Source organism: Prunus avium, chromosome 6 (assembly GCF_965620075.1).
Source record: "Prunus avium chromosome 6, drPruAviu1.hap1.1, whole genome shotgun sequence".
Taxonomy (NCBI): Eukaryota; Viridiplantae; Streptophyta; class Magnoliopsida; order Rosales; family Rosaceae; genus Prunus; species Prunus avium.
Genome location: NC_142289.1, coordinates 4,489,904 through 4,515,258, shown reverse-complemented (window position 1 = coordinate 4,515,258; position 25,355 = coordinate 4,489,904). Strand labels below are relative to the sequence as shown.

At 36.4% G+C, this 25,355-nt stretch overlaps 2 protein-coding genes and 1 non-coding gene across 5 annotated transcripts; 2 read left to right on the top strand and 1 right to left on the bottom strand.

Moving 5' to 3' along the window:
* Positions 1-10,484: 10,484 nt before the first annotated feature.
* On the top strand, positions 10,485-13,309 carry LOC110768386 (CBL-interacting protein kinase 2). Its single transcript, XM_021972112.2, has 2 exons — positions 10,485-10,719; positions 11,229-13,309. Exon 2 carries the CDS (start codon positions 11,655-11,657, stop codon positions 13,143-13,145), a length of 1,491 nt encoding a protein of 496 aa, XP_021827804.2. The 5' UTR covers positions 10,485-10,719; positions 11,229-11,654; the 3' UTR covers positions 13,146-13,309.
* Positions 13,310-14,238: 929 nt separating this feature from the next.
* On the top strand, positions 14,239-14,331 carry TRNAY-GUA (transfer RNA tyrosine (anticodon GUA)). The gene is made up of 2 exons: positions 14,239-14,275; positions 14,296-14,331. It is a non-coding gene; the product is annotated as a tRNA-Tyr (tRNA).
* Positions 14,332-16,693: 2,362 nt separating this feature from the next.
* LOC110768385 (uncharacterized) lies at positions 16,694-21,853 on the bottom strand. 3 transcript variants are annotated; one of them, XM_088255411.1, is made up of 4 exons: positions 21,645-21,853; positions 19,801-21,487; positions 18,250-19,307; positions 16,694-17,284 (listed from the first exon to the last, which is right to left on the bottom strand). In XM_088255411.1, the coding sequence occupies exons 2-4, from the start codon at positions 21,295-21,297 to the stop codon at positions 17,221-17,223; spliced, it is 2,619 nt and encodes an 872-aa protein (XP_088111537.1). In that variant the 5' UTR covers positions 21,298-21,487; positions 21,645-21,853; the 3' UTR covers positions 16,694-17,220. The 3 variants fall into 3 exon arrangements, with proteins under 3 accessions (XP_088111537.1, XP_021827802.1, XP_021827801.1); XM_021972110.2 differs by having other exon boundaries at positions 16,694-17,288; positions 21,645-21,852; XM_021972109.2 differs by having other exon boundaries at positions 16,694-17,288; positions 19,801-21,852.
* Positions 21,854-25,355: the final 3,502 nt, after the last annotated feature.

Sequence of the window (25,355 nt, the reverse complement as noted above, 5' to 3'; positions counted from 1 at the left end):
AAAGGAGAGTCGATAAAAACCAGCCTTCTGACAACGCTCTCAAATTTGGATTAGTTCCAACAAACAACCTTGGTCAATTCAACTTTCCACCATTATCTTGGTAAGAATCCAGCAATTGAAATTGGTGCAAGAGACGATACGCAGAACATTCTAATTATACCGTCTCCAAGTCCATCAGTAAACAATCAAAATCATTAAATAGACCTATAAAGCACTCAAAAACTTCGCTAACAATATAACATGTCAGACTGAAGGATCCTAGAGTCTCTAGCAGCCTAACATGCAAACTCTAGCAACCTATTATGCAAGACTGACTATTTTGAGGGGCCACTGATCCCAGCATAATTCTTAATGTTAACCATTGATTAGGCGAATTTTTGTTTGAATGGGCGGTCTAGAAAGGCAGTTTGGAGAGCACAATCTCCACTAACTTATTCATTGTTCAATATAAATTTCAATTCAGAAACCCATCAATCTTCTAAGCATTAGCATGGATGCTGCAAAAAATAATTATAAGCAGAATAGGGGGAAAAGCAGAATAGCCTCACGGCTATACTATTTTACAAAGCCTTTAAGTAGCATAATATATATTTCACTTTTTTAATTACTTTGATTAGTAATTACGTTTTAGTTATTATTTACTCAGTGAATATTAAAGGAAAAAAAGAAAAAGAAAAATTGAATTACTATTTATTAAGTAATATAATTCATGAAGTTAATTAAAATATTTAATACTAATTATTCATTAAATAAATAATAATTAAAATATAATTACTAATTTAACTAATTAAATCAGTCAAATATATTATTTAATTACTAAACATAAAATTTAAAAAAATTAATTAACCTAAACATCCTAAGTTTATATTTATTTTTTTTAAAAGACCTCTCCCGACGAAATTTCGTCGGCAGAGGTTCTTTTGTCAGGAGAAACCTAATCCGACAAACATTTGCCGGCATAGACCTATGCCGACGAAATTTCGTCGGGAGAAGTGTTTATGTTATTTTTAAAAAAAAAATTTTAAAATATAAAATTAGTTTCTTCACTTTTTTTTTTTGGCCGACTTCTTTAATTTATTTAATATCTTATCCTTTTTAATTTAAATTCTTCTGTGCAAAAAAAAAATTTATTTTCGTTTGGGTGTCTTAATTAAACTTCCCAAGAGCCCAAGAGTGGCTATAGTCCTTTGTATATATATACGTACGTATTTTTCAATAATACATTCGTATTCTATACACGTCTATTATTTTTTAAGTCGTATTATACATGTACATACATATTTCTAATGCTTAATACACATATTTTTTACAAAAATTTCAGTAAAGTTCACGTATTATACAAATAATTCTCACATATTATTGAATACGAATAATATATGTTATAAAAGTTATACTAAAATAATATATAATGGCTTATTAATATCTACTTTGGATATGTTGAAACTAGAAAATTAATCTATATATATAAAGCAAAAGGCAGAGAATGGTGAAACATTCAAAATACCAGAAAATGCCCTTGGTTAATGCAAACATTAAGAATTGAAATTATTAATTAAATAAGGATAATATGGTAAATTCACACTTTTCATATTAAAAGAAAAATTAGATAATAGATCGTATTTTTATGGAACACAACTACCCATTATCTTTTTTAATTCTAAAATAAATTTAAATTTTTTTAAAAAAAAGCCTCTCGCAGGCGCAGAAGCGCGGGCGGAGAGTCTAGTATCTATAAAGTACAAATTCATGAAACTTGGAGGGTCCGCTTTTCTTTTTTTTAATTTATATATTAAATAGTATAGATAGACCTTTTAGAATCCATATGACTGGGGTCCTCTTTTTTTTTTATATAAAATAGTACAGCCGCGCGGCGATACTCAGTTTTTTTAATGTTTTTTTAAAAAAGTGTAGCCGCACGGCTATACTATTGTACAAAGCCTTTAAGTAGCATAATATGTATTTCTCTTTTTTAATTACTTTGATTAGTAATTATGTTTTGGTTATTATTTACTCAGTGAATAATTAAAATATAATTACTAATTTAACTAATTAAATCAGTCAAATATATTATTTAATTACTAAAAATAAAATTTTAAAAAATTAATTAACCTAAACATCCTAAGTTTATATTTATTTATTTTAATTAAACTTCCCCAGAGCCCAAGAGCCCCAAGGCCCAAATCCCAAGTCTTTGATTAATTTAATTATTATTAATGGAAGCCAAATCTAAAACCAAGCCCGTTAGCCCAACTCTCCAATGTTAACCGCACTTACTAAATCATCATTTTGCTTTGTTTATAAACACCTTAATAGGAGTGTGAATTTTCGATGTGGATTTTCTAATATTTTTCACTCTTCTTCATAGTGTTACCAACCCCATGCCTGAATTTCTTTAGAAGAAATAGTATAGCCGATCGGCTATACTGGGGTTTTCTAATTTTTCAAAAAAAAATAGTATAGCCGGACGGCTATACTCTGTATATATATAGAAAGAGCCGAGTAACGGTGCTCGGCTTTACTATTTCTATATTTTTTTTAAAATTAAAAAACCAAGTGTAGCTGGGCGGCGATACTATTTCTTTTAAAAATTGGAAAAAAAACCCAATATAGCCGTGCGCTGTACTATTTCTTTAAAAACAAATTAGAAAAAACCCAGTGCTATACTATTTCTTTATTAAAAAAATGGAAAAACCGAGTATAGCAGTGCGGCAATACTATTTTTTTTATTAAAAAAAAAAACCATGATTACTCATATGAATGCCCTAAGAACCATGAAATGAAATTACAGAGCTGATTATGGGTGCACTTGGATTGAAATTAAGCTTTAGAATCGGTTTTTCCTTTTTTATTCTTTTTTTTAAGAAATTGTATAGCCAAACGGCTATACTCCGTTTTCTATTGGTTTTTTAAATTTTTTAAAAAGAAATAGCGCGTTTTTTAAATTTTTTTTAAAGAAAACGTATAGCCGTTGGGCTATACTCCGTTTTTCTTTTCTTTTTTTGGTAGATGAAATGGTATAGCAGCGCGGCTACACTTGGTTTTTCCAAAAAAAAAAAAAGGTAAGCACAGCATTGGGGGAGTCAAACACAAAATAAACAAAAAAGGAATGTTAAAAGTTAAAACGTCCGTTTAACTTAAAACCGATGTTCAAAGAAACCAAAACCTCAAAACGACGTTGTTTTGAAGAAAACCTATTAAAAAAAAAATTCACGCAACTTCATCTCATCTCTCATCTCTCCGCCTCCATCACCTCCCATCTCTCTCTACCTCCATCCTCTCTTCTTGTGCACCCTTGAAATAAGGTGAGACCAGCAGCAGCTACAAATAAAAGAAGAAAAATTCAACGATACCTCTGACGAGTAGAGAAGAAGCCGTCGCCGCGACTGGTTGGGTCGAGAAGAGTAGAGAAGCAGCCACCCGACCCGCCCAGGCCGCCTAGGCGGGCACCCAAGCGCCGCCTAACTCCCTGGCGCCTACCCCTAACGTTTAGGGTGAACTCTCGGCGGTGTTCTCCCGCCTAGCGCCTAGGACCGCCTAGGAGCCGCCTAGGCGGCCGCCTAGCGCCTAGCCACCGCCTAGGTCTATTTTTCAGAGTTTCTTCTTCTTCTTTTTTTGTGTTGCGTGGTGAAGAGATAAGAAAACATGTAAAAAGGGCATGAAAGATTAAGAAAAATTAATAAAATAATACTCAACAATCATTTGATATTAATTTGTCCTTACCAGCCCTTACATGTCATATGAATCATCGGATTTTTGACTGGCATGGCCTAATGCACGGAAGCACTTGTGATAATAAGAGTAGAACGGAATTGTTTCTGTTCTTAATATGGAGGAGACATAAAGCCAAGGCAGAACCAAGCTGGTGGGTGTTGAGTTTTCTGCATATTTTTAACATAAAGCCAACTCACACAATTGCAAGAGTAACAACACCCTATGTATGAGCCCTAATCATACCAAGAGTGTGTTATATTTAATCTAGAAAGAATGGCTTCAAAGGAAAAACACATCAGTTGGCCAGACTTACAGTAAAAGGGGAGTGAAGTGAAGACAAGTGAAAGAGAATGGGGCATCAAGCTAACAACACCCTTCATGACATGGAGTGTCTCATCTCGCATTGCATGAGAGAAAAAATTATAGACAGAGACAGAGCACATAGATGCAATGCAGCCACACCATGCATCTAGTGGTCCAGCTTCATTGCCAGATGAGCAGGTAAGTTCCAAGAATATCAGAACATTCAAAGCCTTTATTCTTTTGCAACTTCTTTGTTATCTGCAATTTTTAAGTGGTTTCAGTTTTTGTTTTATTGATATATAAATGATGAACAACTCTATCTTGGTGCCTATATCACACAACTTTTACTGGAAGGAGTTATTGATGCTTGTGTATGTCTGGGTGGCTTTTCTTATTGTTCAGATTGTTAAGGTAAGTTATTTTTCTCTGTAGTTCTGTACAACTAAAGAAGCTTTTCTAGGAACTCATCTATTCGCATACCAGACCTTAAAATGCTCTCCAAAAGATATGATCATCACTAGCAAAAAAACCAATCGCGAGACTAAACCAAAAAAACCATACCAGACGCGAGACTAAACCAAAAAAACCAATCGCAATCAATCACTAACCTGAGAAGAAGATTTCATGATCTTCCCTCTCTTGGAAAATTCCAAAACAACTCCATGAAATTAGCGTTAATTAATCATGATAGCGACGGGTCTGTATACCATTGGCAAGGACAATGTCTCTATAAAAGAAGACATTTTCTGATTACCAAAAAAAAGAAGACAGTAGAATGAATTCTATCTGGTCTTAATATGGAAATGAGACAAAAGGCTATGGCAGATTACCTTTAAAAAAGAATGAAATTGATCAGTCAAACAGGACAAGTATCCTTGGACACACCAAATGCAATTCAATTTGTGCTCTCGGTGTGCAGAATGTTGCTTAAATGCACAAAAAGGCAATGTGGGAAAAGGAGAAAATGAAGCTCACTTTTATAATATGCATTCCCAACAGCACATCCTTCCTCCCAATTTAAGTTTTGAATTTGAAGAATAGTATAGCCGCGCGGCTAGACTTGGTTTTTAAATTTTATTTAAAAAGAAATCGTATAGCCGACCGGCTATACTCGGTTTTTCTAATTTTTTGAAGAAGAAATAGTATAGCAGCTTGTCTATACTGGGGTTTTCTTTTCTGTTTTTTTTTTCTCAAAAACACATAAGATATTTGATTATAATTGATCAATTTACAAGGCACTTTACCCATGATTTATGTTTTTGCAAGATCATCAACAATTCTCCTTATCTCCTTCATTCTAAAAAACAGGAAGACAATTATGTGGCAACTGTAAACAACGAGTCGAATGAAAGCGATAAACTTTTTTTTTTTTAAAAGGTAAGCACAGCATTGGGGGAGTCAAACAAAAAAAGACTAATATTAAAAGACACCTAAAGGTTTGGAGCCATTCTCAATTTGGGCCTTCCGATTTCAATTTCATCAATTTACACCATGTGGTTTTCAAACCTAACCAATTTAATCCTTCCTTTAAATTGACAGTCCGAAAATCTGTTAAGTGATGACATGTCATTTGTAGGGCCCACTTTTTTTGCTTAGTTGGAAAAAAAATATTAATAAAATATTAATTAGAAATCTTAAATTGAATATATAATTATTTTTTTAAAAGTAAAAAGAAAACAAACCCCTCTCCGAATCTGCCGCCTCCCTCCCAGCCGCACCACTTCCCCACCTTCTCTACACCTGCAATTCCAACTTCAAAGTGTCTTTTAAATTATGAAAAGCTCAATTGCTACTCTCGTTTTGGTTTCAATGTTTTCAATGTTGTCAAGCATCCCCCAAAATATAATTCTCATTTTCTTATTTGTCAAAGATAAAGTCAAGGTACCAACAAGAGTTGGTCCAAGTGGAAGGGGCTTGGATCCTTTAAACAAGAGGTCCTGGGTTCGATCTCAGGCGCTTGCGAATAGAGCAGACTCTGTTGGGAGAGGTCCCCGCTTTGCGTCTGACCATACCTCGAGGGATTTAGTCTCCGCAGTCGCGCGGGGATACCTTGGGAAACCAAAAAAGATAAAGTCAAGGTCTAAAAAGATTACCGCTCACAATAGTGAAATGTACATTTTCTAATTCGTCATTATGGTTCGTGATTAGTGGAACCATAATATGCTAATGGGAATTTCTTGGTAACTAACCCTCCTATTAGAATACAAATATTAATATGCAATTGAACTGACACTGTTTTTCTTGGTGTCCAGCTTCTCAAATCCAACCAAGAAAGTTAATTCACATGTGGAAAATGATCATTTCTACTGGAGAAATTTTGATCCAACCAAACTTAATGACTATTAATTAAACACAACAATTGTTATCCTTTTTTTTTGGCGCAAAGGATTGAGCAGAGTGCACCACAAAGTGCATGTTGTGGGCTGCACAAACTGTTAAAGCTGGATCTGGATGGACGTCCAAAAGACACTTTTGCATCAAACGTGGCCTTAAATGACCTTTTGCATTTTCCATTATTTTGCAATTTAATTATTCGTGGACGTAAAATGAACCTTTTATATATGGAAAATCCTCAATGTGAAGATTTGAAAAAGATTACGTATATAATTTATTAAAAAATGATTAAGTAAATACAAGGAGAGAATCTGATTCGGACAACAATTTAGCTATTTTATCTTTCTCATGTAACATTGATATTGACTCGTGATTTTTGGTGTTTATGGAGAAAAATTGATAGTAGTTATTATTGATGAAACATATAGTACAAGGCCACAAAAGTGCCAAAATAGTTACAACATCTCCAATGACCAAACACAACACGTGTTGATTTGACATGGAGAGAATTGCGTCTTAAACAACAAATACTCAACCCCCTAATTCAGCATCTCGAAGGACTTAATAAGGAATTAATTCATACCAAAAGAGCCTCAACTTTAAATATTGGGGTTAAATTGTCCAACAGGTATATAAAAGCCCATAAATCTTCTTAAATATCCATATATGCAAGAAAATTAATGCAGGATAGGGTAAATGCTCTATAAATTGATTTTGAATTTGGATTTAGGCTTATTGCAACAATCTAGAGAAGGTTAAAAGTGTGGCACTTGTTTGTTGCTTAAAAATGTCTATTGGAATGAGCAAACTTCTGGTCATTGGAATTTAGTCTTTTTGTATGCTTGCTGTTCCAATGTGAAGAAATCTATGGAAAAGAAATGGATTGGTTCTTTATCCCTCTTATAATTTATTCTTTTAGCGTTTCATTTGTTTGAATAATTGGATTGGTTACTTATTTTATTTATTTATTTATTTATTTATTAAACAGATTTTAAGTACACCAATCCCTCATTCGAAAAGTAGTTGCCCTAATCGATTATCCAGGATAGTACGAGGCATGTGACCGTTATTCTATTCAAAAGGACATATATACTTCCGGAAACGATCACGTGGTATTAGAGAAAGGCGCAAACGCCTTCGTACCTTTTGATATATCTTACTGTAAGCGTGGAATGAAACTTCAAGTTGAGGCATTATTTTCTTATAGACTTCTTTTAGGAGTGATATATGCTAAATAAATATAAAGAAATAATTAGAGCTTCAAGATGAGCCCTTTGTCTGTTTTTGCTTTTAAAATTTGGAAATATGATAAGGTTGGATTCGAATTTCCTTAGTTGTGCAATATTAATTACTTTTGCCATTTGATTTTAAGACTATGCAATCTTTATTTTGGTTCATATCAGGCTGGATGCCAAATAGAAAATATTACAAAAGAGGATAACGAAATTCATGGTTCGCATAATATTGTGAAAATTCTTGGTTAACGAAATTAATTTTCCAAAACAAATCTGTATTATTGCATTCACAAAGCTCAATTACTTTATAAACCAGAAACAACAAAATTCATCTTTGATTTGATTCAGTGGACCCAATTTGGAAGGACTTGCTGGGATAGGCAAAATATTCAAACCCATTGTTTTCCTCCTGAGTTTAACTTTATTTGTTTGGAATCTGAGAAATGTTTTATATGAAATCCAAGAGTTTTGAGTGAGAAATGCACAATTAAGGAAAGGGTACGTCTTTGTGTTTCTGATTTTTATTTGGTGGACATCTCAGAGAGTAATGTTGTTTTATGACCTTCACTTTTAACTGTAGGAAAGATGGGCTTGTATGTATGCAACAAGGGCTTTCGGAAAATGTCCACACAAAAAAAAGTTATTATTTTTGTTCTCTCTGATAATTTTGGAAATTCTCAATTTTTCACAGAGCATGTGAAATTTTTCAGCATAAATATTGTCAGTATGTGACTAACTTGTGTGAATAATTTTTACTATTTTGCTGGCTATTTAGTGGGCAGATCACAAGCCATTATTCAAACAAGAAAAAGAGAGGTTGGAGCTAAGAGCCAAACTCGAAGTTAAGCATGGCCTATGATGGACCTCGGGCTGGGGCCGGCCCATTAGTCAGAATTATCTCTGCACGGCCCGTTTAAAGATACATATCGGGTCGTGCCAGACTTTATTTAATCAGGCTAAATTTGTGCCGTGCTCGAGCTAACCCTTTAAGGTTTTGTTTGGGATTTGCTTTTTTTGCCCAAAAATCGATTTCACTTTAAAGTTAAGCAGTTTAAGGTGTTTGATAAAAATAAAATATACTGATTATTTTAAAAGTAATGGCCTCTTCACAGCAACTTTTAAAAGCAGCATATAGGTTGCTTTTGAAAGCTACTTTAACAAGAAGCAAAGAATAGCATTTATTGAATTTTTTCAATTCGATAATACCATCATTAATTTTTAAAAATGATATCGTCTACCAACACCATCTTATCTCCACCTCCATCACCATCACCACTATTACCACCACCTCCGCCACTATCATCTCTACCTCCACATAGTTAGCAGATAACAATTTCAACATCATGCCCGTTTTAGTCATTATCAACAATTACAATAGTTTTATACTGAAATTTACCAATATCATGTCCATTTTAGTCATTATCCACAATTACAGTAATTTTATATTAAAATTTACCAAACAGTTTTGACATGCTTTTTATACTAACAACACTTTAAATATATTGTCTACCAAACATGAAATTGTTTTACATTACACCTCATTATTTTCAAAACACATCATAAGCAATTTTTTAAAATAGTGACAGCAATCTCAAACTGACCCTAAGTCCAAGTAAGCGTGAGAGAGACTAGAAGGTTTGAACGAAGCCGAGTACATGCTTAGCTCTTTCTTCCTTTGCAAGATAAATTAATAAGAAAAATTGGTAGGAATTTTGTTGGTTTCATGAAGCTTCCCTGGCTGGTCTATTTCCAATACCCACATGTTTTTCAAGTGGTTTCGAAAGACCATTATCCTAAATCTTTTTTGCATAGTTTGGCTGTGGCTATGGCCTCTCATTTTAGACTTTGATTTCAATCCTTTTTTTTTTTTTTCATGATTAATAATTTATTGCATGAACACTTTTTGTTCTTCAATCATGTATAAAATTGAAATGCTTATTGAAGGTGGGAAGAGATTAGGTGGCTTCTCCTTCATATAATTTATCAAATTAAATCATCATTTTATGAGACCTCCGACCCCAAAAGTCTCCCAAGGATTCATTTAGAAAAGAAAAGTGATACAATCCTTGATCCAAAAAATAAAAAACATATGATACAATGACCAAAACACCGTCCCCTATAAGATTGGCTTCCGCTAATTTAGAAGGGTAGTTATGTGATTAAATTGTATGGAACACAGCAAGCAACTCACTCCAAGGGGACGGTGGGCCCAAACCAAATTACGTGGCCTAGTGTGTTGGTGAGCGAAACGTGTATGGTAGTTGATGATTCAAATGGGTGGACTTCCAGTGACCTGAGGAAGGTGAAACCCGGGGTGCTACTAAATACCAAATTTTTAAGAATTAAAAAAAATTCTACTTTCATGTTGTCGCCTCCTGATTGGTTGCTTTTTGACACTGTGACACTGGAAGATGCTGAGTCATGAAGCTTCACGGGGCCCCACCTACCCAATTATACATGCACTTGACACATGCACCCGACCCAAGTTTGAATTTTCTTCCCATCTTTTTTGTTTTTTCCACATATTAATATATTATTCTCAAGAAAATAAAACTTAGTTTTTGAGTTTTATTAGGTGAGCAAATTATGAGTGTTATTAGTATGTATAGGTGAATTGAATTATGATTAATTTGACTACTAAAATTGATGCCACTTGCAAATCAATGATTAAAGAGTTAGCTAGCATCCAATTAAAAAGAGTTTAATATAAGGTAGTGGCATACACAAAAGTTGAAAACATGGGTCCTGGGATTTGCTTTAGCAAACAAAGTTATGATTTTTAAGTAAATCTTATATATTTATTGGGATTTAATAATATAAATCTGATTTTTTTTTTTTATTAATATAAAAAAGGTGACACCTTTGTCTTGTATATGTGAACAAGCGAGTGGCTTTCCTGTAATCTCATCTCAGGAGGGTTGAAGAAGACAAAGGAGCTTTAATATTGGTTGGCGCTGGCGAGTTATGCTGCGCAGAAAGAAGAGGTACACAGCGCACTAGAGGTAGGGCCATAGGGTTTTGGCTTTTCCTATTAAAGCTCAACTCAACCAAACCATAAACATTCCAACCTCTCGCCTCATTGTGTTCCAATTCTCTTCTGCATCAACTGTGAGAGAATTTCTACTTCAGTTTCAAGGTAAAGTTCAAATCTTTTGTTCAATTCTAGCTGCTTTTTATTGCTCCTATAAAACTAGGAAATTTTGTTTGTTATCAGTTTTTGTTTTTCAATATTTTCTTGTTTGGTTCCCTTGAAAATTGAATCTGGGAAATTGATATAAGTTAAAGCAAATGTAAGGCAGGTGGTTTCCAATTTCCTTATCGTATTATGAAGTCCTGTTTCTCTTCTAAAGTCAGGAAGAAAAAAAAATTTGACCCGCCCAGGCCAGGCCGCCTAGCGCCTAGGCGCCGCCTAGGCCGATTTTTCTAACACTGTTTTGAAGATGTAGAAATACTCGCTGAAGTTCATAGCTTGCCAATAGAATGATGCATAAACTGACAATATTGTGAACTGTTAAAGCTTGCTTGACAGAATTGTTATTATTTATTGCAAATAATATGCATTCTTTTTCAAATTCTATTGTGAATCACGCACCAAGTTTAGGCATGTGAAGGCTCAAAGATCATTTCTTTCCTTTATTCTCTCAGGTCTTCATCTGATATATTTGTTGGGGAGTTGGAAAGCTTTAACTGATTGCTATCTGGTTTCTCGTCCGCCTAAGTTTCATCTACTTCATCTTCTACAGTTTTCTCGGGGTTATCAAATAAGAAAACCAGGGAATGCTGAAAGATGTGCTTCAAAGTTGACAACTCTCCATTACTGATTGATGAGGTTGTAGCTCTGTTTGAGCTGCCCTTGTTCATCAATGATGAGACTGAACAAACTCACAGTCCATTCAGATTCTATGCTCAAATGCCCAATGCAGCTAGAAATTTAGGGGGCCACACCTTATCAAAACATGATGTCTATGAGGATGGTTGAACTTTTACATTCTTGAGAATATAGTTCCTGTATTATATACTACGCTATCAGGTAGAAGTAGCTTCTGCTGTGTACAAGAATAGTAGCCTTAAATGGAAAACAAAGGGAGTGTGTTGATGCAGCGGTATGAAATGGGGAGATTATTAGGCCAAGGAACCTTTGCCAAGGTACACCATGCAAGGAACCTTAAAACTGGCATGAGTGTGGCAATTAAGATAATTGATAAAGAAAGGATCTTGAAGGTTGGGATGATTGATCAGATTAAGCGAGAAATTTCTGTCATGCGACTAATTAGACATCCCAATGTCGTGGAGCTTTATGAGGTAATGGCCAGCAAAACCAAGATTTACTTTGTCATGGAGTATGTTAAAGGTGGTGAGCTCTTCAACAAGGTTTCCAAAGGAAAGCTAAAGGAGGATGTTGCTAGGAAATATTTTCAACAGCTGATCAGTGCTGTCGATTACTGCCATAGTCGAGGCGTCTGCCATCGAGATCTGAAACCAGAAAACCTACTTTTGGATGAAAATGAAAATTTGAAGGTTTCAGATTTTGGATTGAGTGCCCTTGGTGAATCTAAGCGCCAAGATGGGTTGCTTCATACAACCTGTGGGACCCCTGCATATGTTGCTCCAGAAGTAATAAACAGGAAGGGCTATGATGGTACCAAAGCTGACATTTGGTCATGTGGGGTGATATTGTATGTTCTGTTGGCTGGCTATCTTCCGTTTCATGATTCAAATCTGATGGAGATGTATAGGAAGATTGGTAAGGGCGACTTTAAATTCCCTAACTGGTTTTCTCCGGAGGTACGGAAGTTGCTGTCAAAGATCTTGGACCCGAATCCAAAAACTCGGATATCGATCGCCAAAATTATGCAGAATTCTTGGTTTCGGAAGGGCCTGGTCCAAAAACCTGTAATTGCTGAAGTACCAGTGAAAGAGCCAGCCCCTCTGGATGTTGATGCAATTTTTGGACCTAGCGAAGGTGGCAATTCTGCTGTGGAGTCAAAGCAAGAATTAGCAAAGCCGTCTAACTTGAATGCTTTTGATATCATCTCCTACTCTGCAGGCTTTGACTTGTCAGGGTTGTTTGAGCAGACTGAACAGAAAAAGGAAGTGCGGTTTACATCCAACAAAACAGCCCCAACCATCATCTCTAAGCTGGAGGACATTGCAAAGCGTCTGAGACTGAAAATAAAGAAGAGGGATGGAGGGTTGTTGAAAATGGAAGGATCCACAGAAGGCAGGAAGGGGGTGTTGGGCATTGAAACTGAAATCTTTGAGATCACCCCGTTTTTTCATTTGGTGGAAGTGAAGAAGTGTAGTGGAGATACATTAGAGTATCAGAAGGTCATGAAAAAGGATATTAGACCAGCTCTGAAGGACATTGTTTGGACTTGGCAAGGGGAGCAGCTGCAGCAAGAACAACCACAACTAGGGCAGCAAGAACAAGAGCCGCCACAACTAGGGCAGCCGCAGCAGGAGGAACAACAAGAGCAACAAGAGCCACCCCAACTAGGGCAGCAAGAGCAACAGCCTTCTCTGGCACTCCCTGTGCAATTGGTCTCACCTCAGGATTCATAACAAGGGGAAAAAAAACGGTGGTAGATTTAATTGTAGTATGTGATGATACGTACTTTGTTGGTTTATTGTTGAGAAGTATTGATCATTGTGGCGATTACAAACTACAATGAATGCAAGAATTTGAACTTGATTTGATTTAGTGTGGATACTACTATTTTTTATTACCTTTGGTTTTAAACTCTCACCGATGATATATCAAATTTGTTTCTGTTTTAGTGGCATGTTCTTTTTGTTTAATATATACAGAAGTAGGCAGAGCATGTCTCTTTGTATTGTGAGTGCATTTGTGTAAAGCTTTCAAGCTCCATTAAAATTCACGTAAAGACAAAAAAACTTTTTATACTAAATTGAATCGTGGGTACATTTCTAACACAATTAATGGAAACCAAGAATAAAGAAAATACACATCATGTAAGTACAGCAAGCAAATCAAATACAACCGATGAGAGCTGCAACAACAACTAAAACCAATCAAGATGTGGAAGAAGAAGAAGAAGACACGAAAGTCCTCCAAAGGTAGCGTCCACTTGCCATGTCAATGAACGTCCAGAATCCTGATGCAGCGGCAGATACAGCCTTGGATGAGAAGGAGGGGGATGTAGATTGATCTTGAAGCTGATCAGAAGTAGAAGCAGAATCTGAGAGGAACAAGTTTTCGAGGTCGGGGTTGAATGTGAGATTCCTCATGACGAAGAATCCTGCCACTATGGCAGATAAGAAGACGAGTATGAACCTCAGCGGACACATTCTTTCTTGCCTTTGTTCTTGTTTTCTTGAATTTACACACCAACACTAGTTGCCCTTGCCAGAGTGAGGTAGAGAGAGATGTGATTGTGATTGTGGCTTACGGATATTTAAAGGGCAGTATGTCTTCTCCTAATGCAAACTGGATTGGGAAATCGAATTAATAGAGGTTTTGGGGTTACCGAGTGTTGGACGGATTTGTTTCAACAACGTTTGACGCGTTTAGAGAATAACGTAAGCCAAGCAACGTAAAGAATCGTAAGGGGCCAACTGCCGCCATTTTTTTGGGCTTCAATAAAAATGCTTTCGTAGCGAGTAAGTATGTAAATGATAGTGGCTTTAACAAGAACCGACCTTAGCTCAGTTGGTAGAGCGGAGGACTGTAGTTGGTAAAAGCCTGGCAGGCATCCTTAGGTCGCTGGTTCGAATCCGGCAGGTCGGAAACTTTTTTTTTCCAATTTTTTTCTATTTTATACATTTTTTATATTTTTGTTTCAAATATTTTAGAAAAAGTTTAAATAGCAATATCCATGGTTTAGTTGCTTATTCTTTTTTTAACACCAATCATCAACTCATTCACTTTGGTTGGTTATATTAACCACCATTAAAAAATATATTGGTTGCTAAGTTGAATATTGATTGCCAAGTTGGAAATCCAATTGAGCTATATGACTCTAACAAAACCTACATCTAGTACTCCTAATTCAAGGCTTCTTCTTATCCGAACACACAAAGTATCCATAGTAAAAATCTCATTATATCCTTGTAAATACATCAAAATGAGAAAGGATGAAATCTAAGATTATAAACAAACAACAAACTCCACTACATTACTTCTACATAATAGTCAGTTGTGGATTTTATTCTCCGTAAATAATTTGCAGTGGTGGTGTCTCTTCTGCCAAATTTGTGTACATCAGCCCACCCATATGATTAGAACATAACATAAGAGATTATGAACCCAAGAAGTAAATTATAGGAATTTGAGGAGATCGTTGGCTTACTACTAATGTTTTGTAAGATGAGGCGTTGATGCAATGCGTTTTAGTTACACTATGCGAGGATTTGAACTTAATGGGTCGGGTATGAAGGATAAAAAACAGGTATGTGGAATTTTTTGTGTATGGTGTCGGGATGTGGCGGGGATGGTATTTTAATTATCGACTCAAACCTTCCCTGTTTAGAATATATATATATATATATGATATTAAAGTGATTGTACCCACTAAATTTTATATTTTCTATTATTATACTATATATTTATATAATTTATACAAATCTTAAGCCAAAACACTTATATATTTAGTTAAGTTCTAGTCAATATGTAAACATTCTTATATTGTCTTATACAGATATATTATATATATTCATTATCTTGCCCTAATTCTATTTATTTTTTCTTTCAATAAAGTAATTTTATATTGGTTTTTTCTTCGGTAATGGGGCAGATAGGGGAACCCATTCCTCAACGAAGGTGGGGATGGGGAATCCCCGATATGAATATTGCAGAGATGAAGGCGGAGATGGGGGAAAAAAGCTTAACGGGGATGGGGATGTGAATGACATACTCACCCCCAATTTGACTCATTGTCATCCCTAGGTGTGTATATAGATGTACTGGGGTTAAGTATTAAGTTGGATGACCTTTTTTGTCTTTTTTACACAATAATAAAACTTAAGAGCTTAATAATTTAAGTATTAGTGAAGAAAAAAAAAAGTGTAGAGTTTAAATAGAAAAACTCTAAATTAATTTGCAATGTGATTTTGCATTTGGATTGCAATCTAGAGAAGGGTAAAATTGTGGCACTTGTTTGTTGCTCAAGGTCTGGTAAGCTTCCTTAATGAACAGAGAATATTGAGAGCCTGAATCAATGACAATCCCATAGTCCCCCTCGGGCATAAACAATTTTGGATCTATTGTTAATTTCATTCGGCATATCTTTCGTATAGTGGCCAATGCTCTTGCTTCTCATGGACATCAGCTTCTCATGGACATCAGCTTCCTCATCTTTGTGTTTAGTTTAAGGGAGTTTCACTAAAATACCCAAAATGAGGGCTGAAATTATAAAAATACCCAACACCCAAAACACTTTATAAACATACCCAAAACACTTTATAAACATACCCAAAACACTTTATAAACATACCCAAAACTCATCATTACACACACTCAAAACTCATTTATAAACATACCCAAAACCCATCATTACACACATACCAAAAACCCATTTTGGGTATGTTTCTATGTTTAAATAGTGCTTGGGTATTTTTATAAATACATGTCTAGGATTGGGTATTTTTATAAATATCTATTAGTTTAATCATGTTCTCATTGTGTTTGCTATTCGGATGTTGTGTGATAATCGTTCTCTTGGATTCTTAGATAATCCTCTTTCAAATTTGATACCAACATCAAGACGTGTAGAGATAGTTCCAAGTAAAATACTATTAAGATGGCCATTGGAACCAGAGTTTCGGTAATTTATGGAACATGAGAGGTATCAACTGTCAGCCAAAATGTACGAGCATATAACATAGGAACAGTTGAGAGTTTCAACCATACGGGCAGTAGCCTAACAGGACAGCGGAGTAGGATGGATGGAACTAGAAACATGAGGTTCTAGGATCTGCTTCACAACATATGAGACCAAGCAGAGCCCTGCAACATGCATTATCCTTTTCGACCAAGTAGTCAACAGAAAGGCACCCAAAAAGACTGCATCATCGATGGCCATCTTACCTCCACCTCAGCATGTTTCAGATTCTTAACACCATTTTACCATTCTCAGTAAAATACAAAAATATGAAGAGAAAAGATTAATCTGGATTAATTAGTTGCGTTGTTTACTTCTCTAAACAGGTTCCCTTAGTATGTTACAAGACACCCATTCACAGTTTGACAAAGAGGGAGGAGGGAAGGGCAAAGCAACCATTGTGCAAAATTTAGAAATCTCCATAGAAGAAGAAACACCCCCTTCTGCCTTCCCACCCTTTCTCCAAAGAAACAAAAGAAACTAGTTGAATCGGAATAGTGACACGTAGCCGTTACCTGATCATAAATGCATGCATGTCCCGGGTATTCCTATCCAACGCTAATGTAAGTAAACATCAATCTCCCTTATAAAGAAGAGCAGGAAGATACAATGTGTCCAGTATTCTAAACTCTCCACCCAAAAGAGGCTATTTGCCACTCACTAGTACAGGAGGTCTGTTCTTTTCTTGGTTTTTTTTTTTGAAGTACCTCATAATCTTTCTCATTTTTTCTGTTTTCAATTAAATCACCAAAGCGACTGTACATCTGGGGTGGGATATAGTCCCCTGATATGAGGCCTCAACACAGATGGCTTTCCAACACCTTCCCCTGTGCCCTGCACTGCTGCGCATTCATCCCATTCCTTTCTGTCAACAAATACAAAAGCCAAACAAGAATTAGATCACCATCATCCAAGTTGCACTCGAAACCATTTTCAAACAATCAATCTATTTAACATTAAACACCACAAAAAAATCCAAACAAATCACAGAACCCCATGACTCGGTTATAAGCTTGCACCAATCTACTAGGAGTGCAACCATTCAAAAGAATAAATGCTTATACTGGCCAACGAATATTTTGGGGTAACCACAGACAACTTTAATTGAGTTACATCTTTAGGCTTTGGCCTATGGTATCCATGAAAACCCCTTACCACCTTCAGCCCATGACATGGTAAAACTCAAATTCATCCCATGAGAAGTTGGAAAATACTGAAAACAAAGATACAAGCCATTTAAACAATAAATTACTTCCACAACAACCATCTATCAACTACAACATCAAGCTATACACCGTTCACAGCCAAACCCTTATTTAGCACATTAGGACCCCGACGTCCATCCAAGTGTTATACTGGATTATGCTGCATTAAGGGGTATAGGCTCTGGTCGGGTTCTTGTCTCGGATGGGCTGCCTTGTCCTCCTAGTTTGTCCTCTAAATGATTTTTGTGGCTGGGATGAGAATATCTGTATCTAAACTTGGTTGAGTTTAGTTTCTTCTATCCTGATGTAGGTCGTCTTATTTTGCAAGCCTCGGCTTGATGCTTCGTATCCTGTTCTTGTTGTTTTGATGAAGTGATTTCGACCAAAAAAAAGGGGGTGTACGCCTTTTTTTCCATTTGCCCTTCCTGATTCACTATTTGTTTCTAGTTGACATTCTTTGCTTCAGGCAAGAACAAATATTCCTAACCTCTACACCTCACCATTTTACAAGGTAACAGCAAAGCCACCATAAATAATCTACAAAAGCTTTATGAATGACATAACGAGCAACTTTTAGAAACCAGCAGTTACAAATACAGAGGATGAGTATGATGCACTTACTTGGACCAACAATTTGCTGGAGACATCTCAAATGGATGGTTGGTGGTAGATCTTCTGGGACTCCCAAAAATCAGATCATTCTTAGTAGTTTCGTCTGGAGGTTTGAGAGGATAATGGTTTTCAGCAGTTGACAATGGTGGAAAAAACGCTTTCTGTGACCAAGGATCATGATCACTGGAACCAGTAACAGGGCTAAAAGCTCCGCCATTCTGGCCATTACCAAGAAAGATGCTCCGAGACTGAGGAGAATGAGAGCCAGAAATACCCTGATCTTCTGTTGCAAAAAGTGACACCATTGGTTTCTGGGACGAAGGGTGCATAAGATCATCCTTGTTAGATCTGTTCAGTTCTGGAGGTAGAAGCCAGCTCGGTGGGCCACCTGCAAAACCTAGACCTTCCTGACCAAGAGGACAACTGTTCCACATTTGCCATGTTCCCTTATCATTTGCATTTGCATCATCTAGGGGTAAAGCATGCATATCCTGAGCCTTTGGGGTACTTGGGAAGCGATTGGAATTATTATGCTTTTCTCGTGACATCGGTGACTCAATAGGAGATGGCTTGTTGACTTCAGAAGAAGCAGATCCATTCTTCAATGTGCGAGGCCTCTCCAATCCCATATCTTTCACAAAGCCAGCACCCATGTCCAATTGAAAATTATCAAGTGACTCAGAAACGGGCCCAAGCAAGGATACTGGATCGGGAACGTAACATGGGTCTTCAAAAAGCTCTGGCTCCTCAGGTATAAGTTCATGATGCCCTTCTCCAATGCGAGGGAACATGGGTTCAATTGCAGGGGAAAAACCTAAACTGGTAGAGGATTCTTTTGGATAGGTAGTAGATAGAGTGAATGGTGATGGCAGCCCAAAATTGATTGGATTATCAAATGATTGCATTGACAAGGACTGACCAGATAATTGAGGAACTTCTGTTTGGAACTTTGAATTTGGCCTACTTATTACATTTGCACTTGAGGATGAAGGCACAGACGAAGACCGAGTAAACAATTGCTGCCATGATTTTTTAGGTGCAGTCCCTGGCTGTGGTTCTGAGTTAACCTGCATTCAATGGATCACATTATAACATGTATTTACTTCACCTACACGGTGTTATAGTATGCATCATAATCATTAATGAGGCAACGAAACTTGAAACTAATGTTTCACTCTGTAGCTTATTGGCTTGAAAGTTCCAACAGCGCAAGTGTAGGAATAAGATTGCCTAGTAAAGGAAGCAGAAATTGAGCCTCAATCTGTGTAAGTTGTAGAACTGTTGAAGTTCATATAATCACATTGGTAAATGCTCAGAAAGTCAAGGCTAACCTTTTAGATACATGGCATAATCAACAAACTCAAGTGCATCATCAATATCTATAATTTCAATGAAAACTATAATTATCTATAACTTCCATGAGATATAATTATCTATATTTTCCATGAAAATTATAATTGCATAATCCCTACCTTAGAACTTAGGTAGGGTACTGAATAACATATTTAAGCAGTGAGATGAAAAGGTATATAAAAATGAGGTATAAAGCAAGAAACTTACAGGGCGGTGGATACTCTTATCATCTCCATTCATAAGAGGTCTCGCAGCTACACGGTCAGGTGGACATAAATCCCTCTTATGGGCATGACTATGGACATGATCTACAGAAATGCTAGATTTGGTTTCATTTGTCACTGTAGTATTAGCACCCTTTCCAAAGAAACTACCTCCGCTAAATGCCTTTGAAGAATTAAAAATTGTACCCCTCATACGGTCCAGGTACCTGGATCCAGCATTTCCCCTATCAAAATTGGTTGCAGATGCATATTTTATACTATGGGCCGTCTCTGTGCTTTGTCCCTTCAGAAAATCTACCCCGGATTTCAGATGTTCCCGGCGATCAATGTCACTCTTCTTGTCAAAGTCCCGATTCCGTTCACTTTCCTTACCTGCTCTCTTTTCCAGCTCTTCTACATCAGAATTGCTCTTGCTAGAACCCTTGTCTTTCTCTTTCCTTCTTTCCTGCCGTTTCTTTTCTGCTTCCTTCTTGTTATCTTTCTCCCTCGCAGGTGGTGATGTTTTCCCACGATCTCTTTCTGCTTCCTTTTTCTCATCCCTAAGTCTCCTACGTTCCTCCACCAACCTTGCAACTTCCTCCCTCTGCTTTCTCTCTTCCTCCTCTAAAAGCTCCTTCTCTATCCTAGCCTGTCTCTTCTCTTCAGCTTTTCTGCGAGCTTTTTCTCCTCTACTCTCATTCAAGTTGGTCCCATTTTCGCCCCTCTTGGCCAACATACCTTTATGCTCATCAGATGCATCATCTTCCCCTGATGCACTAATCCTAAAAACCTTTCTCCAAAGCCATCGAACACTCAAGAAAAAAGACGTCAGTAGCTTGCATGCAAAAATAACAACACCTGAATAAGACTTCTCAGCCAAACAATTCTCATCCCCTCCAAAAACACTGCTCCCGTCCTTCCTCCAATAGCCAGACTTCCCTGCAATAGAACCACTGACCCAATTGCCATTCTCCAACCAATCTTGGCCACACATCCACCCATTTTCAGACCACACCTTACCATTCAATATTTTTCCACCTTTTCCAACTAATTCCTTGATAATCCCGGAATTCGAAAGTCCCATCCCCGGTAGCACAGGTAAGTCAAGAACCGGTCTTTTTGATATATGTCCACAATACGAACACATAAATCGACCACCACCAGGATTCTGATCCCTATACGGAGTCAAGCAGTTCCGACACCGCCTGGTTGCTGTTTTCCTCAGCTTTTGCAATTCTATTGCCTCAAACCTCTTCCTCTCCCTAAGCCTTGCATTCCTCCGCCCCCGCCAAGCCGAAAGCTGAGGCATCAAAATCTCATACCAGAAGAGAGTAACCAATAGCACAAAAACACAAGCGAGTCTGGGCGAAGTTATCTCAAATCGAAAAGCTGGTGGTAGAAGCTGAGAGAGAGCCCATAGTCCTATTAATGGAATAACTAACCAAGGAAGCATTGTAGCGACCCGGCGAGACCACTTCTGAATCACACAAAGTATACACATTATCCTCTAGCATACGCCTATCTTCCCCGTCTCGAATTCGAACAATTAAAACCCTAGGAATCACACAGAAAACTTCCCAAGCAATGCTCCCAATCGGAAACCGTAGCCCTAATATGCCGCTAAAATCGAATAGCAAGAACCAATTTTCTTAGCGTCCCAAGAACCCTAACAGCACTAAAATCTCGAACCCCTTCAACAAATGCAAAAACAGGGAAAAAGATAATCCGCCATTAATGGTTGAACAACCGCAGGAGCACCAAAAAAGCTCGAAAAATGAATCAATTTTAGGGTTTTAAAGACTCTGAGCTGCACGTCAATCAAATGGGTTGAGCGATTCGGATACTTACAGATTCGAAGTTCATGTCGACGATAAGTTATCGGAATGAGGGCCCAATTTTCGAAGCTTAATTGGAGCCGCCGCTTTGAAGGTCCGGATTTGGATTCGGGTCGCACCGGCCGTGAAGCTCGTTTTATCGTTTTCGTTGGTAACAGCGAAAAGAAACTACGATGAGGGAGAAGGAGAAAAAGATAAGAGAGATGGAGAAGAAAATGTGAGAATGTAAGGAAAACAAATTATATAAGCAAGCACTGGACCGCCCGGTTGGGCCGGTTTTTTAAGGAGTGAGGCGTACCGTGTTTGAAATGGTCGGTTTGGTAAAGGACTCTGAGTCTGCGGTAAGCGAATGGAGGGCTGTAAGGTGTCAATAGGAATATGAATTTCTTAAGAGGATTCATAATGCCTAATCCAAATCATTATCTCTAGCTAAATGGCTTGAAAGCAATTAAAAATTGGAGCTTTAAATAAGCAAAATTAAGAGGAATATTAGTAGGGGCACTTTTTACATGCCAAATTAACTACCTTCGTTCAAGTCAAAAATTTGCATTGCATAATCCACATATGTTTGCCAAAGGGATGCAGAATAATCAAAGCACAGTGGATGGTCCCTCCCTAGTCACACCAAGGAGCTCAGATTTTGACTAAAATGTGGAATTATGGCAGTTTTTAAGGATAAAGCAAAACTCTTGGGGCACATATTAACGATCATCTTAGCGCGAGTTTATGGTAATATTGTGCTTTAAAATATAAACTAATTGTCTGCTTAAGAATTTTCCAGCTTCATGATCATAATTTTCTATTGAATCACGTATATTAAAAGATATTATTTATTTTCCTTTTTAGTGATAATTATTTTAAAGTTCATGCGAATAATAAATTTGTTGTTAAGTATTTATAGAAAGAGTGTTGGTCGCCGCCACATAACCTCTTTATGAGGCGTGATTCCTTAAACTTACCGTTTAGCGAAAAGAAAGGCAAGTAAGCAACAAGTCATAGTTAATCAACTATGAGAGATAATATATATATATATATGGGGGCATGATCTCAAACTTTAATAATATTTAACAAGAAATATATTGGTTTTAAGTTTTGATTACTCTTGTCCCAGTGCCTAATTATCTTCTTCTATATTGGCATCTCCTGAATAATATATATATATATGGGGCATGATCTCAAACGTTAATAATATTTAACAAGAAATATATTGGTTTTAAGTTTTGATTACTCTTCTCCTAGTGCCTAATTATCTTCTTCTATATTGGCATCTCCTGAATTAAACAAAAGGAGAAGGTATAGTTAATCAAATCGTGCAACTCAACTTGTAACTTGTTCGTTAATATAATATCAAATTAAAACCCACTACACCCAAACCAAGAACAAGAAAAATCCCAATATAGATTTTAGATACTATAAGCTGCCTAAGCCGGCCAATACAGTCTGACAAAGGTTCAGCCATGCTTTGAAACAAGCAAGCCAACCCGACCCGATGGTGAAAATGAATTGGTCAAGGTCTGTCCAGAGACTAATTTATTTTCTTTGACCAAGCTCAATGTCCTTGTTATGTACGTTGATTTTGAAAATGTTTCCTTCTTTTCTTGAGGTCAACTATTCAAAGAATATTCTAGATACAAGAAAGCTCTTCTTTGCCTTGTGGGCTTGTCCAACCCTAAGGCTAGCCCATGTTTTTTTGCATTCATGGGCTTATACTTTTAAGCCTTTTAAATATGGGTCATAGTCCTTCTGGATTGCAAATGAATTGGGTTTCAGCCTGCAAGTCCATAAACCACATTGGTAAAGCTCTGATGAGAGATTAGGGCTAGCTAAATGTAATTAAGACTGGCAAAGTGCAAGGTCTTATAGTCTTTAGACTCTAATCACAAAAAGATCTCATGTGCGTAATTCAACTTACACAAAAATATTAGCATGGCAAGATTTAATCAAAATGGTTTATCCACCACCAATCTCCTTACGTCACGTGTAGGGGCCGGTCCTAAACTAAAATATAAAAAATCCGAAACAATGCCTAACCCTAAAAATTCGAGGTTAACAGTCTGACAAAGGAGTTGAGAATTTTGTAACTGTTGAAGCTTACACTTGTTCTAGTTTCTTAGATTAATTTTGTAACTGTTGTTTTGATCAATTATTTTGATTGTATAATTAAATGACTGAAATTGAAGCTTGCCCTACCTAATGTTGCGTGCACTATAACTTTTGTCCCACACCATATATCTTTTTTATCTTAGAAGCTCAACAACGTTATGACTTATGCGTGAGAGAAAAAAGAGTCGTAAGAGAGAGAGAGAGAGAGAGAGAGAGAGAGAGAGAGAGTGTACATAACTTGCGAAGCGTGGGAGCATTGTGTTGGTCTTCCCCCTTGGAAAGGTATCAACAACAATTGCCAACTAATTAAGCCAATATAGAACATGATTATTCTGGGTTTTGGGGCATTGTCCATAAAAGGAGTCACATTATTGCGGGGAAGGGGGCGGGGGTAGTGTAAGTTTTGGAATTATGGAGGTGTACATATGGTATGGTTCGGTATTTTATTTCGAGTCTTGACTTGACCCTAGCCAAAATTAATTCTTTAAAATTAAAAAAAAAATATTGAGAACAATACAAACCTGCACTTATCTGCATTTGTTAATCATGGATTTTTTTTTTTAAAGTGGGATTAATCATAGAATTGGGATTTGATTTATTTTAATAGATATTAATTAACAATATATTAATTAACAATTGGGATTAATCATAGAAATGAGCATGGTTATAAATGAAAATTGACTTTAAAATCATCAATTTATAGATAATATATTAGAGCTTATTGTTGCATAATTAGGGGCCTTGTCCACCAGAGGAATCTCATATTGCGTAAGGGATTGTATATCTTAAATAATTAGACAAATCAGAAACCATTTCGACATCTAATTGTGATCTACAAAATCAATGAATACAGTGCTTCAAGAAAGTATTAAAATTTCAATAATTCAATTAAGTGATCAAATGATATTTGATTCAAGTAATTTTTTGTCCATATGATCTTTGAATGAATATCTGGAAAATAGACAGTTTAAATTAGTGAAACAATGATGTCCTTCAAATAAGCTTATTTGAAGGATCTCCCAATTGAAACGCGGTCTATATAGATGATATGACCACATATTAATACTGTGGTCCTGCATTTGTCTTGACTGACCCCAGCCAAAGTTATTTATTTTTCTCTGTTGCTTTTGATTGAGGACAATACAAACCTGTCCTTATCATGAATTTATTAATCATGTGGATTTGGGATTTTGTTTGCTTTTTTGATATGTTGAAATTAAAACTCATTAATTTTTAATAACACTAAAAACATAAACAATATATACATTTAGTCAATACATAAAAATAAACAAATAGAATACCTTAAACTGTATTAAATAGGTATATTGTATCAGCAACTCCGAGTCAATACAGAGATGACTATTATTTATGTGATATTTACGTAATACTGATGCTTGAAGGGCAATTATACTCAATCATGCAAATGCATAATTGCATGGTGGACCATTTGCTATAATAAAAGTATAAATTAACAATTTCAACTCATGATGCTGGATTATCCTTCTTCACTCTTCACTACCCCATGTTGTTGCAACTTGCAACTCCACGCCTCCATTTGGATTTGAAAGTCACCAAAAAAACACACATAAAGGTTCACACCTTTTAAATTCTATCCTTTGCA

Excerpts from the sequence above, each read along its gene's own strand:
- LOC110768385 (XM_021972109.2), bottom strand. The coding sequence starts at position 21,297 with ATGTGTATACTTTGTGTGATTCAGAAGTGGTCTCGCCGGGTCGCTACA. Across the intron at positions 19,308-19,800 it reads ATAAGAGTATCCACCGCCCT|GTTAACTCAGAACCACAGCC; the intron begins GTAAGTTTCTTG and ends CATTGAATGCAG. Across the intron at positions 17,289-18,249 it reads CCAGCAAATTGTTGGTCCAA|AAAGGAATGGGATGAATGCG; the intron begins GTAAGTGCATCA and ends ATTTGTTGACAG.
- LOC110768386 (XM_021972112.2), top strand. The coding sequence starts at position 11,655 with ATGGAAAACAAAGGGAGTGTGTTGATGCAGCGGTATGAAATGGGGAGA.